The sequence below is a fragment of the Anas acuta genome, chromosome 3, assembly GCF_963932015.1.
Source record: "Anas acuta chromosome 3, bAnaAcu1.1, whole genome shotgun sequence".
Lineage (NCBI taxonomy): Eukaryota > Metazoa > Chordata > Aves > Anseriformes > Anatidae > Anas > Anas acuta.
The window spans coordinates 114,770,184-114,791,539 of record NC_088981.1 but is presented as its reverse complement, the minus strand read 5'-3'; the positions used below and the strand labels follow the sequence as shown (position 1 = coordinate 114,791,539).

Sequence of the window (21,356 nt, the reverse complement as noted above, 5' to 3'; positions counted from 1 at the left end):
GCCAATAATATATATATATATATATATCTCCCAGTGCCAGAATAAAAACAGGGAAGTGAAATGTGTGGTTTTGTCCTCCCTGCAGCATGACCAAGCAAAGGGGAAGCAGTTTTTAAGCATTTTGGGTGCTGTAGCAAAGAAAAAAAAAAATCTGCAGAGCTGGTTTTGATGCATATCAGTAGGAAAAGCTTGCTGGGTACTCTGGGCAGGCTGCTAAGCCCCTGGAGCAGCCTCCAAACTTAAATCTTGAAGTCCATATGACATGAACATATGAGACATATGAGAGAACTTATGACATATGAGAAACATATGACACTACAGAGTCCTGCTTTTTTTGGACCTTGAATAATAGATGGGACATAACACAGGTCAAAAAGGCTGGGCTAGTCCCCTGGCTGTTGAATTTCTCTGAGTTGAGCAATTCATGATGCAGTTTTCTCCTTCCTTTTTGCCTCTGATGATCACCAGGTTGTTCAGCACAAGAGGATCGTCAGAGCCTGAAACGTGAGCCTCTTCCAGCTCAAATGAAAGGGCAGCTACAAAGCCGTGTGTTTCCATGTCTGTGTGACATCCAAAACCATTCACTGCACCGACACCACCATTTCCACATCTGGGAACCACAAATAACCTGCATGCTCTGAAAAAAAATAAAGATAAAAATCCAGAATCTTGGAAATTTAACCTCACAAACTCAGCTTCTACAAACGGAAGGGAGAGATTGGGCCTGAGATGAAGCTGTCGGCGTTTAGCTGGGTAATCTTTCTAGGATGAGCTACCACGAAAATACTGTCTGTGCAGCCTTTGCACTTTCCAGGAGAGAAAAGCTGGGTGGAAAACTGCCTCAGCACCTGTAAAATGTTCCCTGGTGATTTCTGCAGCTCCTATGTTGCTTTGCTGTAGGGCTGAGGTTATGTTCATCTCTTTCCTATCTCCCCACTTCTCTGGAGGTTGTTTGGAGGCTGTTCCTGTGGGTCACAGCAGAGAGTGTGTGGTGAAAGTGGTTTTTCAGAGCCACCTCCCTTTTCCCTTTCTCCATCCCCTAAGGCTTTTGTGTCCCCTGTCCCTACAGCTGCAGAAATAGTGTATTTCCCAGGACAAGGCACCAGAGGGAGCTCCAGGGTAGGCAAACCTCAGGTTTATTTTCCCATCCTGTGGCCTACGAAGGTCAGGAGTAGTCAGATCCCTCCCTGTGCAGGCCTCCAGCATCCCAGCTCCGACATGTGTAAATCCCGGCCACACGCATGAGGAGGGATGGGTTTGTGCCAGAAGTGTCCCTGACTCAGCAGCTTAGGGAATGGAAGGCAGCAGCAAGATAAAATCGTAAAATCACAGAATCAGGGTTGGAAAAGGCCTACAAGATCACCTGATCCAACCATCCCCCTGCAACCAATGTCACACACTAAACCATGTCCCCAAGCACCACGTCCAAGCTCTCCTTGAACACCTCCAGGGACGGTGACTCCACCACCTCCCTGGGCAACCCGTCCCAATGCCTGACTGCTCTTTCTGAGCAGAAATGTCTCCTCATTTCCAACCTGAACCTCCCCTGGCACAACTTGAGGCCATTCCCTCTGGTCCTATCACTGGTTACCTGTGAGAAGAGGCCGACCCCCAGCTCCCCACCCCTTCCTTTCAGGCAGTTGCAGAGAGCAATAAGGTCTGCCCTGAGCCTCCTCTTCCCCAGACCAACACCCCCAGCTCCCTCATCTGCTCCTCACAGGATTTGTGCTCCAGGACCTTCTCTGGACACGCTCCGGGGCCTCCATGTCCTTCTTGTAGTGAGGAACCTTGCCGGGGGAAGGCACCATGTAGGCAGAGGCACTGTGAAGGCCAGGACTGCCTAAAATGTGGCTTCATTTTAGCTGTCCTTTGGCCCATGTGGGCTGAGGTCAGACTAAGAAATATGAGGGACTGGTGGATTATGGTGGCAGTAGGTTAAAGAGTGGTAGGAGGGAGTAGGAGGCATAGACAGAGAGATTCTGGAGATCAGCTGCCTGCAAGCAGCCTGAATCTGCTGAGTTACAGGAGAGGTCCTCCAGTTCTTGGATGCTCTTCTACGTGGGCCCTGAAGCTCCATCTGCACTAATAAAACTCATGGTGGCAGGGCACAGACTTGGGCACTGTATCTCCTCTGGCTCTGTAACTGGATTGGTCCTTGGCACAGTTTTGATGGGGTTAATTAGCCCTGTCCCAAATAAGTTTTGGCCGTGTCTCAGGAGTCTGCGCGGACCAAAGAGCAGTTTTGATGTAACCACATTCTGGAGGCTGGGAGGTTTTTTCCATGTAGGGATGTGGACAGTTATAAAGATTTTTGCCATTCTTCTTGACAATCTGAAAGTAGTGGCATCATGGTGCCAGTGCAGGGGTGTTTTGCTGGCTTTCCAGACAAAATGATCTTTTTGGAGGCTTTTGGACTAAATCATTGAGAGCTCAGGACTGTGGGGTTGGGGTGGATTGTGCCTACCCCAAACTCTGTTGTGTACCAGACACAATCTGCCCAGCAAGTCCCTGGAGTCTGTTAGAGATTTTTTTGTTTGTTTATTTGCATAAAAGAGCAAGGAAATTTCATTTGTAGGCTTCATTCTTGCTGATGTAGAAGAACCCTCTGAAAATTCCAGAGTGGATGAAAATGATAATAGAGTTTGTGATACTTAGAAAGAAAGGGATGGAGACCATGGAATAAAGATTGCAATTTTCAAGAAATTGAGTTGAGTAATATTAGGGATTTGATAGGAAAGATCCCCCAGGAAGACACTCTGGAAAATAATTTCTAAATATTGAAGAAACACTATTAAATGCAAACCAGATGAAGAAAATTTTGGATTCCTGTAGGTCATGATTATTTCCTATATAGATGTAACTAAGTTTGAGCATCTGCAGGCATTACAATTAATAGGGATTATGATTGATAGAGATTAGCTATGGTTTAAATGCATCTCCTCTGAGTCTAAAGTGAGCCTAAACTGTCAAGCTCAGCTCTACATTTTAGATGACTGATGTCAGTTGAACTGAATGAATATACTGGATTCAGTTTTGGAAATATTGGGGGACAGGTGAAGAAAACTGGAAAAGAGGATTTTAAAAAATGTGGTTTAAAAAATGGAGAAAACAGGGAAAACTACAGTTTCTAGACAGCTGCAGGGGCAGATAATGAAGCAGAAGTTGTATGCAATAAAGAGATAACAAAGCTATACAGCAAATCATACCCCAGTGCTGTTCAGCGGCTGGTTATGGGACTTGTGGTTAGGAGACGAACCACAGGTGTGTTTTATCTTGGTGTTATTAAGCCTTTTGATAAATTTGCACATCACTTTCTCATAAGTATGCCAAAAAAAGTGTACTAGAAGTGAAGTTACAAGTTGGTGGGCTAATACCTGCTTGGAAAAACCCTAATGGAGTGTAGTTGTCATATGGGAGGGTGACGAGCAGGACTCCCCCAGGGGTTTGACCTCGAACCAGTACTAGTCACTGCATTGATTAGCAGGTGGGCACGGGAAAATAATATCTTCCTGCTAATAGCAGCAGGTGATGGCTGATTGAGAAGGGCCGTGAGCATACAAAAGACACAGCTAGAATTGAGGAAATAATATGAAATGAATAACGCCCAGTTCAGTCAAGATGTGTACAAACCTCTGAACTGAAGCAGGAAAAATCTACTGTATTTCAAAATCAGCTCCCAGAGATGGGAGGCTGATGGGGAGAGAATAATCCCTTAGGAAGAAACTTGGCATTGAACAATCTTCACGTGAGCCAACAGTGTCATGCTGCTGTCGGGACCATCATATGATAGTTAAAATGCTGTAGTCTAAAAGAGGAAAGATGTGGTTGTTTCAGAGAAAAAGAAATAAGCCTTAATATACATATATGATATGATCCATGATCCTTTCCAGCCCAATTCCCTGCAATACACAGGGGAAATTTTACACAGCTTACAGAAGCCTATGAGGGTTCTGTAACCACCTCCTTTAGCTATGGGATGCCATCCCAGAACACTGCATGCTAAGTGTTTGGACCCAAACTTTCCAAGGGAGCTGGAAGCAAAGGAGGCCAGCTACCTCCATATCTCTGGGACCTGACCTAGGGAAGACCTACCAGGCAGCAGTGTACAGAGTAGAAATGCAAATGCAACCTACATTATCTAAGGAAGAGCCTGCATGTGAGCAAGAGGTCACTGGGCTTTCCCCAGAGTGTCCGTGATAACGTGCTGACTGAATCTTACCTCGGTGGGAAAACAATCAGATTACAAAGCTGGCCGCGTCAGCGGGACCAAGGCCAGCACCTGACCTTTTTATCTTAATTCTGCGAAATAGATAAGAGCATAACCTTCAGCTTCCATTGGGAAATGGGGAGCGTGCAATTTCTAGAGGGTCATCATGCTTCTTACAAGAGATGATCACAAGTGATAAGGGTTCAGGGCCAGTGAATCCAACCTGGGCAACTGAGGCATTTGGTCTCATGCAGTGCCTGCTGCTTCCTCTCCAGTGTGGCTCTAACGATTCCCCTGGAGAACAGGAATCCCAGTTTTGGCCCTGCCCCATGTTTTGGGTTGGGTGACGTGGTGCAGAGTGCCTGTGTCCCCTAACATCCCCTCATCTGGTGCTTGTGCCACCAGGGCTGTTCCCTGCATCAGAGGCATGAAGACAGAGTCAGGTCATGCAGACAACCTGATTTATCACACTGTGCCTTAGTCTTACACTTCATAAATCCTCAGTCACCTCACTTTCGACAGGGTTACTGCTGCTAGAAACTGAATGTCCTGCTTGCCCACTGAAGGACGGATGAGCACCTACGGTGCAGGATTAGGGCTGAAATCCCTGAGGTGGTGCGAGCAGCACCAGTTAATCCCTGCCTCCCACTGAACCCACAGCCCTGGCCAAAGCGTGAAGCCAAGCCAGGCGTGAAAGCCAAAAGTGAGGTTGGCCATCGCCCGTAGAGGGAGCTCAGCGGTGCCATCGGTCCCCAGCGAGGGCTGCGATGACACAGGGCTGTGGTTGCTGTCGTGCTGGGGCAATACATACCGATGGCTCGGTTCAGAGATATTTTTTGCTGCCAGCATCTGTGGCACGCTCAGCCAAGCATGCTTGCCCTCAAAATTTGCTCTTTCCACGTCTCCGGTCTGCGGTTGGCAGCTTGGTCACGCACCTTTTTGGTGTGATAAAGCCCTGTCAGCAAACCCGGGTGAGTGCCGTCAGCTTTCTGAAGCAGAACATAGGTGACTTCATGGTGTCACACACATTGAAGGGAAATACCAGGGGTGGGCAGTGAGGCGGGAGTGTGAGCTGGAGGTAGGAGCTTTGCCCTGGGCTTGTGCTACAGCTGACCTGCTGAGCTCAGCTCTGAAATATTGATTTTGTCTTGGGATCCAGAGGGGGTCACTATTTCAACCCCATTATCTCATTTTCTGCCATTTCTTCTGTTCTGGAAGGTCCTCTGATGTACTTCAGCTGAGCTGGCTGGGGCATCTGCCCCCAGATATTGCCCCCTCTCATAGCAGAAATCATGGGGGCTTGCGTAGGTGCCAACACCAACTCTGAGTCAGCTGGACCCCATACATGGGATGAGGTGGTGGTGAGGCAGAGTGCAGCAGAGTAACAATACTTCTCAAAAAATCCTATAAATTGTTTAGGTTTTCAGACACACCCTGTCACTCCAGTCATAGAATCCTTATGGTTGGAAAAGCCCTCCAAGATCACCTGGTCCAACCATCCCCCTACCACCAATGTCACCACTAACCCATGTCCCTGAGCACCAGGTCCAGCCTCTCCTTGAACACCCCCAGGGACGGTGACTCCACCACCTCCCTGGGCAACCTGTCCTGATGCCTGACTGCTCTTTCTGAGCAGAAATGTCTCCTCATTTCCAACCTGAACCTCCCTGGCACCACTTGAGGCCATTCCCTCTGGTTCTGCATGGTAGGGATAGACTTCCAAAGCTGAAAATGCTCATGTCATCGATGCCTGACTACCAGCTGTGAATATTTGCAGGCGAGCAGCTGGGAAACGCTGCTTGTTTTGCCTAGTAGGAACATTAGTGAAACTGTCAGAGTTTGCTCCTCTAGGTGTAAAGGTGTTTGAGTACTTTTGGTTTCTGTACCCTTGGTCCACGTCTCCTTGGAGAGACTCCTCACGTGAGTTGTGGAGGCTTAAATACGAAATGCCCAGAGGAGCTTAAAAGGATGTGGCATCCAAACCCAATCTGAAAACAGCCATGTCGCATGCCTGAAGCCCCTGCAGTGTCACGAAAACCTTCATCTACATGTGTAATGAATCCTACAGTGCAAACATGTTTACGTGTTTTTTGTTTTTTGTTTTTTTTTTTTTTTAACATACCTCAAGCATACAAGAGTTCTTCCACGTAAAGTTAAAAATCTCTCTTTGATTTCCAAGTCTTCATCCCTATCCCTGTTCCAAGCCCTTGAAACACAGGACTAAATAGCTTTTTGTAATAATGATTTTGAAATAAAATTTTCCTTCTTTGTAATGATCCGTATTAGGTGATCTCTTTTTGATCAAATTTTCAGCGACCTTCAGCTGAAGGTAAGCTTAGTCGTAGGAAATACCTTGTCAAAGAGGGAATCCTTGCTGAAAGTGTGAGCTGCTGAAGACAGAAGATGTGAGTGGAAAGTGGTGGTAACGGCTAATAAGCCAGCACTTGGCATGATCATGTCACTGCTTCATCACACGTAGCAATTTCCACTTAGTGCTGTATCTGCCAAATCCAACCCATTCTCATGGCAACACTCTTTTCCCTTCTCTGCAAGCCATCAGTGAAGGGGAAAAAGGGGTTTACATGCTCAGCTATAGAAGTGGGTTTTTGGTAATTTTACCTTCTGGTCTTTCACGCTCCACATCTCAGTAGATGCTTCGTGGATATATAGATATGAACAGTCAGAATAGGAATGTGTGTCATGAAATTAAAAGTAGAGTGAACTTAATAACCCGAAATACAAAAAAATTACTTGAGATGAGTCGCTGCTCTTTGAACTGTCATTCAATCAGACCACAAAATCATAACAATATCCTGCAATGACATAAAACATCAGTTGATGAAGATTTCTGCCAGTAATAATCGAGTGAGGTGACAGAGCAGGGACCTGATTACTTCCTTTTGGCTTGAAAATGTGATGAATCTCTAAGAGGCTCCTGATTTTCCTCCAGGTTTTGGAGGACTGAAGATGAATTTGAGTGAAAAGTCCTATGCTTCAGTCCTCTTCTTTCTGCTTGGTTACATGGCTTCAAGAGAGGCTTCTCTCAGGGCGTTCCTCCACAGAGACTGTGATAAAACTAGTTTCATGGACTTTTTTTTGGTTATAAAAATACTTTCATTCCAAAATTCCACCATAAGAACTGAGGGTGCTGATGGGGAGACAGCACATGCACTGGCCTTTCCCCTCCAGTTTGTGGCTGGCTCACGGACAAGAGAGTCCTCCCTCCTGCTTCCCTTTTTGTTTTTATAATTCTGGTCCCTAATAATGAAACGAGGAGTGTTAGGCTTGTCATTAAAAGCTCTTATCTTCTACAGGCAGAGCAGAGGAGCAGAGCCAGGTGGAGGAACCCCAGCAATGTAGTGCCTGCGGAGCCCCCAGCCCAGCTCCTCCAGAGCTGTCCAAAAAGGATGGTCAGTCCAGGGCTGGGGTTGAGACCCATCAGAGGAGTTGATGGGAAAGGAAAGGATCCAGGGAGAACAGTGAGGAACAGACAGAAGAAAATAAGAGGAGAGAGGTTAACAGGAGCTGACTGCTACAGAGCCTCATCCCTCCAAGAGCTTAAACATGTATTTACTGACCAGATGTGACACACTGACATAGCAGAGCAAAATGCCCCTTGGGGCATTTTGGGAAAACCCTAAGGGACTGGTGTGATCATGTCACTGCTTCATCACATGTAGCAATTTCCATGTAACCCTGTACCTGCAAAATGCAACCTGTTCTCATGGTGATGCCCATGCAGAATTTAGCCCCTAAATTCTGCCAAGCCCTTACTCTCTGCATATTAAGGCTTTATAAATACCTGTGTCTTAATCAGGTTTGATGGGATTTTCATGGGATCAGCATAAGACACTTCCAGTGCTTCAATTCCACCATGTGTGAAACAATCTTCATCCAAAACCCCAACTTCAATTCTCACAACCCCAGTGGGTGCTGTGGTCCCACCATGCCTCACCTTACAGCGTGACACCTTGATGTGCCATCGTCATCTGCAGCTACTGCTCTGCTGGTGGTGGGAAAGCCCTTCCAGGCCCTTTAAACTGAGGAAGAAAAATGCTCACAAATTCACAAATACTTTATATTTTCTTCAGACCTGCTGCCCAGAGGAGGCCTAGGCAAAACGCAGTGCAGTATGGCCATGGAGATGGCCTACCACGTATGTCCAAGGAGTCTACCCAGGAGAAAAGCCACTCCAAGGTCCAAGCAGAAGGCAAGGTCAGAGCTGGGATTGAAGACCAACACTCCTACATAGTTCAGGCAGGGACAGCGGGCCCAAAGCTGAGCTAAAATGGGCCTCCTGGGGGAAAGGCTGTGAAGGGAGGCCCAAGGTGAGGCTGGTCGTGACCAGTAAGGCCTCTTAGTACCCAAAGGGCCCTGACAGGGTGTACATGGGTTTTCCAACTGTAGTACATGTCAAGATGGGATCTCAGACAGGAATGGGGAAAGCATCCCAGCTCCCTGCACCCTGCGGCCCACCAGGAGGACTTCCCGTGGGCATCTACTTTCCCTTTGCCCATCCACTTAAGTACACAGGGAGCCCCTAGAGAACATAGGGGTGGATCGTGTAACTGAAGCAAAAGGAGGTTAAAGCATGAATCCCATGTCCTGTCCTCATTTTGAAACCCTGTTTGTCTGCCTGACTTTGCAGCTTTCTGATCTCTGCCATTTGATCTGTGTGAGGCACGTGGACCTGTCCTCAGATGAGTTTGTGGTGAGAGAACATTAATATTAGAAAGCGGGGAAGGGAAAAAAAAGCTGTCTGATCTTTTTTTTTTTTTTTTTTTTTTTTTTTTTTTGCTTCTCTCTTTTTTTCCCATATCGCTTTATCTGTCTGAACAAACTGTGTTAGCTGACTTGGGATCCTGATGACGTGGTATCTGCCCTCCCATTTCTGGGGGTAGACGGAAGGAAGTGGGCTAGATAAATTAAATACCAACTCCTAACCTTGAGTCAGGTAAGCTAGCTTTATGCAATGGAAAAGGTGGTAGTGGCTGAACTGTGCTATAAAAAGGGCACCACGGCTGGCTTTGAGGCATACGGAGGCTGAAAGAGGTCTCGGAGAAGAACTTGCACGCTCTGTCACCGTGTGCGCTTGCCTACAGCAGAAGAGAGGTTGCAATGGCTTTTGCCAGCTATGCTGCAGTGGTAAGTCCTTATATCTGGTGTAAGTGCTCAGATATCCTACTAGCTGCAAGACAAAAGCTGAATGTAGATCCCATGATGTAGGAGCAACTCTTGTCGGTCTTTGTGAGAGCTAAATGGGTTGCGAGGTGTCTGATAAAGCTTTCATACCCGAGCTTTTGCAAGTAGATTTGTTTCTTGACTGCCGAGGCAAGCTGTGTCCAAGATGTGAGCAAGTTGGCTGGAGAGGCAGCGGGCTGTTATTTATCTGTAAGGGCATCACTGCTCATATGTGACTGGGAGAGACAGGCCTTCTCTTAGAGAACTTGCTATAAAAATTACTGAAAGTTGAGAAAAGGAGGAGGTATGGTGAAGTGAATGTCTTTGTATTTAAACTCCAGCTTGGGTAGTATTTGCAGTACTGTCAACTCTTTTGATATTCTTAAAAACTTTGCATTTATTTATTTTTATTATTATTTTTCCTTGCTCCTGGAAATGGACTGCGAATATCAAATTTCTTTGAAAAAAAGTGTTATTTCCAGCAAGTGGCTTCTAGGTGGCCAACTTTTCCTGGCCTAGGAAAGCATAAGGCTTACCTGGAGGTCTAAACTTAAGGATGGGGTCTGGTGAGTCCTTACCCCACCTTGTAGACCGAAAGACATCACCGTTCGACTCTGGAGGAGGAGGATGTTTCATAACTCATTGGAGAGATGCTCTTACTGGTGCAGTGCCAGCTGCAGTCAGCATTTGAATCAGAATTTAGCCCCTGTTACGATGAGTATTGTTCACATACTTGCACTACTTTTTCATGCTCACCCAAATGAAAGTATGAAGATCACCCACTGCCTGTTTATTGCCCAGTCTAGTCAAGCCATGGCTCCTCGTGCTCTCTCCCAGCCGAGCAGAGACAATGATACTTGTTTCTCCTCCAGTTCAGGTCACTCCTTTTGGTGCTGGTTCTAGCACTCACCGTAAGGAGCTCACCCCACAGGAGGGTAGCTCATCCTCAACCCAGCAACGGTGGCTCTGAGAGACTTAATGGAGACTGCCAGAAGGATCCCAAATTCCCCACAACGGTGAAAGTTGACGTTCGCATCAGCCGTTCAGATTCTGCCTTTAAGATAATCCATGATGTCAGGAACCGGTCTCTCGCTCCTTGGGATTACAGGTAACTCCTTAGATGGTATCTAAAATACAACAGCTGTGCTACACAGCTGTCTTTTGTGGTAAAAAATGGCTTGTTCTTAGTATATGCCTGGAGTCTTGTGAATATCACAAGCTCTTCTTGACACACACATTCATTTTGGTGCTGGGTGGTGTTTCTCCAAAATAAACTGCAGTGCAATGGGACATCATTGGAATGGTTTCTAATTGCCAGTCTTTGTCAAGGAGTTATTCCTTTAGGAAAAGAAGAATGTCAGTACATTGTAATTTTACATTTTCCTGACTGAAACAAATTTTTGAATGCTGAAATTAAATAAATATGAATGATCCAATTGCTCTCAGTTCCCTATTTCAATCTGCTCCACTCCATTCACATACTAAAAAAGATATGGCAATATTAGTTATCAAAATAGATTCCACTCATAGATAATAGTTCTAAAAATGTTAAGGAGACTGAAATTCTTTTGTCATGTTTCAAAATGAAGCTATACAGGTAAATGGGTGCTGTCATGGAGGTAAAAAAGAAGATCCTACCAAAACATGTGACAGGCAAAGGGCAAACACATAAAACCCTTTTGTGTCCCTGTCCTCAGGCTCGACAAGGACCCCAACCGCTTCCCCCAGGTGATCGCTGATGCTAAGTGCCGCCTCTCTGGCTGCGTGAACTCACTGGGGCAGGAGGACCGCAGCCTCAACTCCGTCCCCATCAAACAGGAGATCCTCGTCCTCCGCCGGGAGCAGCAGGGCTGCCCGCCCACCTACCGCCTGGAGAAGAAACTCATCACGGTGGGATGCACGTGTGCTGCTCCGGTCGTCCGCTACCAGTCCTAGGAGGAATTAGCAGTGGGTGCAACACTGGGAAGAAGAGGTGTCCCCTACAAACACCTTGCAGGAGAAATCCCAGGTGCCCACTTGCATCCCAGGAATTCAGCGTGACTTTTCCTTTTGAACCTGAGCAAATTACCTCCTGAGAGTACTAATTCTTGTTGTTCTTTTATGGATTTTAGCACAGGAATTGCTAGTAGCTAATGGTGGAGGGGGGAAAGGGAAATGGAGGAAAAGTTGTGTTTGTGACAGCAAGCAGGGGGGGAGTAAAGCAGTGCTTACTTTTTTCACTGCAGCTCATATCAGTTTTGTGAATCAAATGAATTACAGTTTCAAAAGATGATATCAGCAGTAAACTGCCCAAATATATAGTCAGCACTGTCACAAAAATCCCCACTCCTGCACCTTCTCCCTCCCTTCCTCATCCCCTTTTCCTCCTCCAGCCATCACTGCTCCCTCTTCTAGTGTACGTCTGGCATAAGTGCCACCAGGCCTGGTGCTCATCACACTCTGCTTTTGTGTCACTGCTGCTCCATGGACTTCATTGTCCACGGAGTCAGCAGCTGCTGACTTATTGCAGAGCAATCTGAGAGAGACTTGATCCCACTTTGAGTGGTAAAACAGCAAAGAACTAATAAGTGTTTATATTTCTATTTATATTTTCTATTTATGATTGTATTTATGACATTGTATGTGCTGAGAGTATCCAAAACCTGGTAAAAGTTTATTTGTATTTATTCAATAATTTATCAGCCGAATAAAATAAAATCAGTATTTTATTTAAAAGAGTGTTGTTTCACGATAGCTCAAAATGAAAGCAGACAGAGAAGGGGTTTGTGCTGAACAGCACTGCGAGATTTCAGTGCAGATCAGGCTCTGGTGCAGTGATATGAGTAAGAGGGAGGAGGGCAAGAGAACTTGCAGTCTAAACAGATGAAAAGATGCAAAAAAAGGGCTGAAAGCGATAAAGTGAGGTTATACAGGCAATGGAGCCAGTGGGAGGGTCTCCAGGGGTGGTGGGAAAAGAGGTGGGGGACATTGCATTGCAGGGCTGAAATTTGGGATGGGGTCTAGCCTTATTCACGGGAGATGGGAAAAGTCTGCCCTGTCCTCTTCCAACCTAGATGTCATCTTCTCTCCATCCCTTCTCCTCCACCAGCTGGATGGCTGGCTGAGCAGGAATGCAGGGAAATGAGCAAAGGCAGCTTCATCCCACTGCTCCTTAGCCAGGCTGACATAAAAGTGGGGCGTGAGGAGCCCAAACATCCAGGAAAAAAGCAAGACACAGCTCCAGGGCAGGGCTGCCATAGAGGTGACCTGTCTTAGTAGTGGAGGAACTGTTGTTGAAAGTATTAGTCTCTCCCTCAGCTACACAAGGAGCACAGCCTGGCAGTTTAGACTTGCTACCTATTAATTTATCAGATTTTTTTTTTTTTTTTTTAAATCTTTCATGGAAATCTGGTCAAGATTCAGCATTACCTCTGACTTTCCTCTGCTGGTGAGGGTATGAAGCTTCTGTTTCCTAGTTCACCTGCATTTATACCTGGGCACTCACCTGCACCTACTTCATCTGCATTTATACCAGGCACTCATATTTCATTTCAGCTGCATTTAATCCCCTTTAAATTAGGTAGAGGTAGACCCTGGGAGGCCCCCTTATTTCTCCCCCTGCATAGTTTGCAAGTCATCGGGTCCAAATCTTTCCCTTCGTGCTTGTTTGTCAAGCAGGGTGTATCCCCTGAGAGCCTCGCTGAGCCAAGTAAGACAAGCCCTGGGTGGCATCGTGGGGAAACCATCTCCTTCAGTTACAAGCAGCCGTACTCATCTGCGGCAGCGGCTGTTTCGTTATGACCACCGAGCCCTTCATGTGGTGGGATGCAAACCCAGGGAGGTGTTCTCAGAGCACTCCTCTTACAGTAACCGCTGACCAGGAAGTCGCATGCTGACACCCGGCCCTTGCTCGTGACCTATTTCTCTCCCTCTCGATCAGTATCGCCTGTGGGGTTTGTCCTCGCTTGTTATGCAGGGAGAAAATTAGCCTGAAGGTCTCTCTTCTCCCTTAATTATGGCAGCTGAACGGTGAAAGCTCCCGAGCCGATGCTTCTAAACACCAATCAGCTCACCCTAAAGTTTGCTCTAATGGGATGAGTGGTGAAGTGGCTAATTAAGACAACACAGAAGTAGTTAATAAAGGAAGTCTCGCCCATGGGTCGTGAGGTTTTGGAGCTGGCTCTGTCAGCTACAAACCACACACCTCTCAGTGAGTGCGTTCGTGTGTGGGGATTGTTTCTAAATAAAACCGGCAGCAAGGGTTATTTCCTCCTAATGGCATCATTCTTAGAGTGCAGCTGGTTGTAAATAAGCCTCTAGCTATTGGTATTTTTTTTTTTTTAAACTGTTGGCTTTTGCATTGAGGTAGGTGGTTGGCTTTGATTCCCAGCAATCTAAGAACATGGGGCAAATGCCATCAGGCTTCCTGTAAACAGCACAGTCATACCAGCACCACGGGCAGGCATGTTGAACAGCTGAGCACCAGCCTTTGGCTAAGGGCTCTGCCTGATTTTCCTCCCCGTGCAGCCATCCAGGCCTTCAGTCAACGCACCCGGCCTAGCTCTGGGTTGTCCTAAGAGCAATTCCCTTCCTCTGCTCCTGGTGCAGTTGGGCATCACCTGGCTCTGAGGTGTTAGAGCAGCCTTCAGGGACTTGGTTGTTTCATCAGGAGGACAAGACACTGCTCTAGGTGTCTTCTTGTAACTTGCTGAGCTAAGCCACCCGTGGTCCCAGATTGGTGTCTGAGCCTCGAGGCCTTTCTTATTCCTTTCCTCTTCTGCTTGCCTCTCCTGTACGTCCTTCTCACACAACCCTGAGCTGTGCCCATCTGGCAGTATGTGGAGCTCAAGCTGGGGTCCCCTTGTGTGTAGCAGCTCTCAGGGGATGGTGAAGATAGCACGTTGCAGAGACCCCTGCATTGGCACAGGCTGAGAGGCACCACAGTGGCGTGAACCCAAGCCAATGCCTCCTCCCAGATTTGTGCTGCAACCTGTGGATGTATTTTGGTGTGAGCAAGGCTTCTCTAGGCTCCCTGCTACAAAAAATACAGGGATTTCCTGGAAAGAGCCCAGCGGAGGGCCACAATGATGATACGAGGCCTGAAGCATCTTCCCTGTGAGGAAAGGTGGAGAGACCTGGGTCTGTTCAGCCTTGAGAAGAGAAGACTGAGAGGAGCTCATAAATGTTTACAAATACCTGAAGTGTGGGAGGCAGAGGGATTTGGTCAACCTCTTTTCAGTGGTTTGTGGGGACAGGACAAGGGGCAACGGCCACAAAATGGAGCCCAGGAAATTCCGCACCAACATGTGAAAGAAATTCTTCATGGTGAGGGTGACGGAGCACTGGGACAGGCTGCCCAGGGAGGCTGTGGGGTTTCCTTCTCTGGAGATATTCAAGGATATATGTCTGGACGCCTCCCTGAGCAGCCTGCTCTAGGGAACTGCTTTGGCAAGGGGTTGGACCCGATGGTCTCTGGAGGTCCCTTCCAACCCCTACAACTCTGTGATTCTGTGACCCTTGACAAGAGGCAAATGTTCTTGGCGGTGTTCAAAAGGACTACAGACCAAATCAGCCTGTTTCCCAGAACTATTGTTTTTAAAAGTGCATAGAAATTAAATATATAAATATATAAATATATATATATATATATAAATCAAAAGTAGCAAGCTTTAGGGCTCATGACAAAAATCAGGAACTGTACAAGTGCTGTGTTTGCTAAGCCAAGGGAGCAATGGCTTGGCAAGTCAGAAGTAGAGATGACTTGTTGGGAATTAGGCCTAACAGACAAAACTCTGAGGGCATGAATGGTTTGCTGGTCAGGCTTTTGGAGATCAATGGTGTGGTGGGAACACAATGAATGCCGGTGATGGGGTGAGTTTCCACACCAGCTGTGAGTCCTGGCTGTCCTGCAAGGTGGCCTGACAGGCCCAGAGCAGAAACCAGTGCCCGCATCACCATCACGGGATAAAATGTGAGCCTTGCCTTTGTCTTCCTCTCTTGCCCCTTAACCTTCTTCTGTAACTTCTTTGCTCTCTGGTAATTATTTTAAAACTTGTGCTTCAGAATAGTCTAGGTGAGTGGTCCAAGACCATTCAGCTGTGAAACATTTTTTCTTTTTTTTTTTTTTTTTTTTTCTTTTTTCCTCTCTTGTAACTTCAATGAAGGATTAAGAGTGCTCTTTGGAGGTCATGAACTAAGCAGGCTCCACTCAGTGTTTTCTGGACATAGATTTTTATGAGTGAGAATTGATGTTTTTTATATCAAGTACAAAGCATTATGTTTCTGTTTTATCTACATTCTTACTAAGCACAACTTGTTTGTATCGTGACCAAGGTTCCTTGTTCCAGTAAATGAGTAGCGATGGATTGTCTTCTGAGTTGCCCCTACTATTATTTTTTGTTTGCTTTTTCTTTCTGGTTTCAGAAATCTGTACTGTACTCACTTATCTTGACCCCCTTTACATGGTAAGGCATGCCAACTGTTGATTTTATCTTCTTTCACAAGCATCTGGCATCTTCCCATCTTGCTTTGGTAATTGGCACCGATGAGCGTAGTTATCTGATTATTTGCCACACAAATCCAACCTCAAGCTTCTCTTGCTGCTGTGTTTTACTCATAGATTTCCAAGCACGCTGACTGGTAAGCCTTTGCTACTTAAATTTTGCAAGCTGACATGAAACTGAGATGTGAAGCAGTGCTGGGCTGGAAATCTTTTTTTTTTTTTTTTTTTTTTTTTTTTTTTTTTTTTGATGAAGAGGTTTTTGCAGCAATTTCCACCCCCGCTCACTATAGTATCATGAAAGGACATCAAATCAGCAGGAATTTGCATTGAAACTCTCCAAAACCAGCAAGAGCAAGCATTAACTGCTGAACCTCAAACTGATAAGGCTGTGCAAGGGTGAAAGAGGGGTCCTGCTCTCCTCAGTCCCCTGCTATGAGAGCTATGGACTGTAGCCGTGAACATTTGCCCAGAGAAACAAAGCACTGATTAGGTCACCTCAGAGTCAGGTGCATTGGTTTGGGATCGCCCTGCGCCTGCTCAACTGGGTTTAGCAAGATAAATAAAGACATTTTAGCTCATGATGCCAGAATTTCCAAGGGAACTTACAGCAGGATAGAAAATAGTCCTGGGGCCAAATGAATTCAGGCAGTCATACTATTAAATACTTCTGTAGGAGCGTGTACATCACCCACGTACCTTGCAGAGGAGAGCATGAACCTGGCACGAGGTCAAGTAAATAAAAAATGGTTGTGTCTTGAGGCCCATATTTCATTGGGTTGGTAAATAAATGGTCCAAGGGAGAACGATGTTGCAGGAAGAGGGACTGGGGTATCTTTGCAGCAGAAAGATGTCCGCGTTCTGGTGCTTCAGCTGCATGACCTGGTTCTGACTTTTTCCACATCGTAGCTCTCTCAGAATTGCTAAGAAGTCTCTATTACTCATGTGCCAACCCCAGCTAAGCTTCATATCACTACGAGGTAATGATGGGTCCTTCATTTTGACTGTTAAAAGTTACTTGGGTTGTTGCAGACAATTTACCAAAGTTCTTTCTATAGCAGGTGGTAGGATGTTGCGAGGTTATCTAATGGACCGTGCAGACAGCTTTATTTCAGTCTGGACTGAAATTTATTTAACTTCTTGAAAACCTCAGGGGTTTTCACCTCCCTGAGAGCAGCAAACAAAACATCCGGGTCTTTGCAAACCAGCCTGCCCTTTGAAACACGGAGCATTGCCAGGTTCCTCGCTGTATCTTTTGGCAGTCAGTTCCATGCTCAATATTCCTGGGACAGCCAACGAGGTGAACTTCAGGGCCTGCAGGAGACCTTAAGGAGCAATAGCTGGAGATAAGGTAGGAAACGAGAACAGTTCGGATCTCATATATTAATAGATACCTATATACAGGCAAAACTTTGTTCGCATTTGATAGAAATTTAAGCACGGGCAGGACTTCACTGTTTTGGTTGCAGATACTGTGATTGCTCACAGTTAATTAACATTTTCCAGGCCCAGTGTATATCTGCTAGGTCAAAGGATGCTATGAAATCCCTGTCCGTGCTGTGAGTTTACACTGTACAAGCTGACACAGAGTAGATGAGGGAGGGCTTAGGTTCATTGTCGCAGCTGGTGGGAATAACTCCCAGCAGGAACAGCTGGGATGCTAACATCCCCAGTTAGCCCAGCTGGATGTGGGGAAGATGCTTTCACCAGAAAGGGCCTTGCCTCTCGTTTGGGATTTGCATCCCCGAGCTCTGCGTCTTCAGAAATTGTGTACTTTCTGTTGCGTTTGCCCATGGCGTTTTGTTGGTGCCGGACAACGTCACACATCCCTGAGGCGGCAGCAAAAAAAACACCCATGTCTTTGCAAACCAGCCTTCCATTTGAAACACGGAACATCTTCATCTGGGTGCATCTAAATCAAAATTCCTGCAGCGTAAGACTTCCACCCACGTAAGCAACCTCACGGCTGTGGTAGAAGTACTGTGTCAGTGAGCTCTACTTCGAAGCACTGACAGCAAAAGCATTGGAAGGACGTAAGACTGGAGGAAACTGCAGTTGCGGTTAGCATTAAGCATTTTCTCTCACCAGCAGCTAATTACTTCAATTATCCACCTGACTCATGCCCCGTTCCTTGTCTACCCGGTAGTAACCAGCATTAAACACAGTATAAACGCATTCTCCATTTTGGGGGAGGGAGTTTCCTTTCCACTGAAGAAGCATTCAGAGTGTTACGTTGAACCTTTCTTTGCAAACTCCTTTCCAATCACATAATGAGGTAGACAACTGGGACCCGCTTTGCTTTTTTTTTTTTTTTTTTTTTTTTGCTGGTCTGTTTTTTCTGTCAATCTGTGTAGTGCCATTCGGTAAATCATTTCCCTCCAGGTGTCTTTAGTTTCTCTATTGCTAAAACGATGTTAACGATGCGAGCCCTAACTCTTCTATACGGTTTATAGTCTACTGAAACAGAGCTAGATGTTATCATGAGAATTTTTGGTTTTAGTTTCATACTAATCTGTTACATGGTCCTAATGGAATGGAGTGATTTCTTGCTTTATGAGAAAAGGTTTCTTCAGAAAGGAAGGAGAATACCACAGAGTTATTTGGCTGATTTTTTTTTATTGCATAGAATCATAGAATCACAGAATGGTTTGGGTTGGAAAGCTTTCAAAGATCATCTACTCCCAACCCCCCTGCCGTGGCCATGGACTCCTCTTGCTAGACCAGGCTGCCCAAAGCCCCATCCAGCCAGGTCTTGAACACTTCCAGAGATGTTCATCCACAACTTCTTATTGCATGAAGATAAATAAACAGACACAATATTATTTTTTTTTTCCACTAGCATAAATAGAATTAAATAAATAGACTTTTCAAAGTGTTAACTAAAGATGTGTAAAGAGTTCCCGTTACTCCTTCAGTGGAGCACATGAAAGGATCCAGATTCTGAATTCAGAGTTTTAAAAGGGAAAAGGATTTGAAACAAAACCCAAATCAAACAAACCAAAAGCACAAAACTGAGAATCTAGCTAATCGTTATGGCTTGATTCCATTCTGCAGAGATTTTCATCGCTGTTAGGCAAGGAAGTCCTCCTGCTGTGGCTCCTTGCTCTTGCACCACAGGCTCCCTTTAAGCCTGGTGCTGGATCAAGGGGGTGACACAAGTGCAGCCCACGGTGATAATTTTCTTCTCCAGCCGGTATGAGTGGTGGCAGCCTTTCAGCTCCCGGCGAAGGACGAGGATCTCCTGATTGATGGGGATGGAGTTGAGGCTGTGGTCCAGCTGCCCGGCTGAGTTCACACACCTGGAGTAGCGGCACTCAGCATCAGCAATCACCTGGGGGAAGCGGTTGTGGTCCTCATCGATCCTGTAAGTTGACATGAAAGGATAGGGAAGTATTTGCAGTGGAAATGCTGCTGCATCTCTGGAGGCATGATAGTCTGGATCATTATGGGCTAACCAGCCTAGGAACCTCTACTCACTGGAAGGTTGCCTATGAAGGGCAGTAGAGCCTCTGCTATTTCTGCTTTTTAAGTATAATTAGGGTATAAGTAAGTGCATACTGCAGGTTTTTTAAGTGCACGTCATCCATGCGAGGACTGTGCGCAACTGCCTTGGCAAAGGATTTGCTTCAAATAGGTGCTGACTTTGAAAGACTGATTAGAAGTGGCTTGAGTTTCACAACATGCTGGAGTGACTGATAAACCCAAAGATGTTCAGCTTTCCCCCAGAACACAAAACGTTCTTAGGGCCTGATGCTGGTGTTATTAAACCACCACTGACTTTAGTGCAATGTCAGACGTCCAAGGTTTTTGATCATCTCTTAGGTAAAGAATACGTTTTATGATAAGATCTGCTCCAGTATGCATCATAATATAATTAAATTACAGAGGTAATTTGCTTTGTCTTCTGCCTAGACCATACTTTTGCTCTGTCCTCCTTTCTGTGTTGATTAGCTTCAAAGAGGTCTGTAGATATTGCCCAAATCTCTCAACAGTGAAGTAAAGAAAATAAAGATACAGGCATAGCTTTTGCATCCCTCTTGACCAGGGCAGTCATTTCTAGACAATAGGGACAGTGATCGTACCTGTAATCCCAGGGAGACAGCGAACGTTTGCTGATATCAAGAGTCACTTTGTTATCCTGGTTCATGTTGCTGATGCTTATGTTGACTCTCACAGTTTGAGGGAATTTGGCATCTTTTTGGGTCAGGCATCCAGCATCTGCTTGCTTGAAGAGGCTCTCCGGCTTGAGCCCGGGCCGTATCACCTTCCCGTAGGCAGAACTGCTGGCTGACAGCATGGCCAGCAGCACTAACAGCAGAGAGCTGGACTGAAGACAAACGGTTTATTTAGGACACAACGCCATACAACTGCTGTAACACAGCTCTTCTGTGGGGCTGGGAACAGTCAGCCTAGCTGGTATTAAAGTCCATGCTGTGGGTTGGGGGCATTAGGGGAAAGCATGCCAAATATCACATCCATTTCTGCATGGGCTAATTCTTACAGCGCTGAAAGATACGGTATTCACTCAATTGTAATTTGGTGATATGCAAAATCTCAATTATAAAAAATAATTATAAAAAAATATAAAAAATAATTATAAAAATAATATAGATAAGAGATACCAAAAAGAATATAGCAACAAAAAGACACTCTGAGTTTTCAATTTATATCTTGACTTAGGTTTATGTGGCAGTAGCTCCACTCCCTAATAAACATGTACAGTCTCATTGTTGTCCCATGCTGGTGCTATTCAGCAGCTTCCTGTTTCAGTTCTTTTTGATAACTGGTGATTTTAACAAGCATTTTAAAGGTTGGTGCCCCATTCCTGAGAGTCAGCTATAAGAATTTAAATATGTCCCTATTAAATTAGGAGAAAACAAAACACATGGCAAGTTCTTACCAGAGAAGCACGAAGGGTTGGAGACATCTTCCTCTTCTTACTGCAGCTGATGCTTGTGCTGGGCTCTGTCAAACTGAAGGTGGCTGGGTGCATTTGCTGCTGGTCTTTTTATAAGAGCTTTCGTGCTGTCCTAGTTAAAGGGGAGTAGGTGTTTTTTTTTCCCAACCTTAACTGTGGTTTCTGACCTTACACTAAAAAGTGTCTGTGTATAAATTCCATAGGTGGAAGACAGGATATGGGCTTACCTTTTCTGAGATCTGCTGGTGATGTCATTGCTTCAGCTAAGTCACTCAAGTAGTAACAAAATTCCATGTTGATGTTAGAAAACCACTGAACTGTTGTCACGCACGCTGCAGCGAGTGGATGCAAAGTATGCAATTTTGAACTCGGACTACAGTTGACATCTACTCAAATGCACATCGACGTGCTTCACGGACTCAACTCGAGATGCTCTAAGTATCAAAAGCACCGCTGTCACCGGCACCGATGGCTTGGATCCATGTGGTGCTTCACCAGTCTAATGTCTTTTTATTCTCAGGCGGGCAGATGTAGGACAGCTGGTGCCTGTCCAGTTGCTCTCCACACTTATC

At 45.8% G+C, this 21,356-nt stretch overlaps 2 protein-coding genes across 2 annotated transcripts; one reads left to right on the top strand and one right to left on the bottom strand.

Moving 5' to 3' along the window:
• The first annotated feature begins 9,156 nt into the window (after window positions 1-9,156).
• Window positions 9,157-11,323, top strand: LOC137854891 (interleukin-17F-like). The gene is made up of 3 exons (XM_068678855.1): window positions 9,157-9,352; window positions 10,261-10,496; window positions 11,086-11,323. Exons 1-3 carry the CDS (start codon window positions 9,326-9,328, stop codon window positions 11,321-11,323), a joined length of 501 nt encoding a protein of 166 aa, XP_068534956.1. The 5' UTR covers window positions 9,157-9,325.
• A 6,677-nt stretch (window positions 11,324-18,000) lies between these two features.
• IL17A (interleukin 17A) lies at window positions 18,001-20,920 on the bottom strand. Its single transcript, XM_068678854.1, has 3 exons — window positions 20,767-20,920; window positions 19,949-20,193; window positions 18,001-19,228 (listed from the first exon to the last, which is right to left on the bottom strand). Exons 1-3 carry the CDS (start codon window positions 20,857-20,859, stop codon window positions 18,991-18,993), a joined length of 576 nt encoding a protein of 191 aa, XP_068534955.1. The 5' UTR covers window positions 20,860-20,920; the 3' UTR covers window positions 18,001-18,990.
• Between the last annotated feature and the right edge of the window lie 436 nt (window positions 20,921-21,356).

Excerpts from the sequence above, each read along its gene's own strand:
- LOC137854891 (XM_068678855.1), top strand. The coding sequence starts at position 9,326 with ATGGCTTTTGCCAGCTATGCTGCAGTG. Across the intron at positions 9,353-10,260 it reads TTGCCAGCTATGCTGCAGTG|TTCAGGTCACTCCTTTTGGT; the intron begins GTAAGTCCTTAT and ends TTTCTCCTCCAG. Across the intron at positions 10,497-11,085 it reads CTCGCTCCTTGGGATTACAG|GCTCGACAAGGACCCCAACC; the intron begins GTAACTCCTTAG and ends CCCTGTCCTCAG.
- IL17A (XM_068678854.1), bottom strand. The coding sequence starts at position 20,859 with ATGCACCCAGCCACCTTCAGTTTGACAGAGCCCAGCACAAGCATCAGC. Across the intron at positions 20,194-20,766 it reads CAACCCTTCGTGCTTCTCTG|TCCAGCTCTCTGCTGTTAGT; the intron begins GTAAGAACTTGC and ends GTTTGTCTTCAG. Across the intron at positions 19,229-19,948 it reads CTGTCTCCCTGGGATTACAG|GATCGATGAGGACCACAACC; the intron begins GTACGATCACTG and ends GTCAACTTACAG.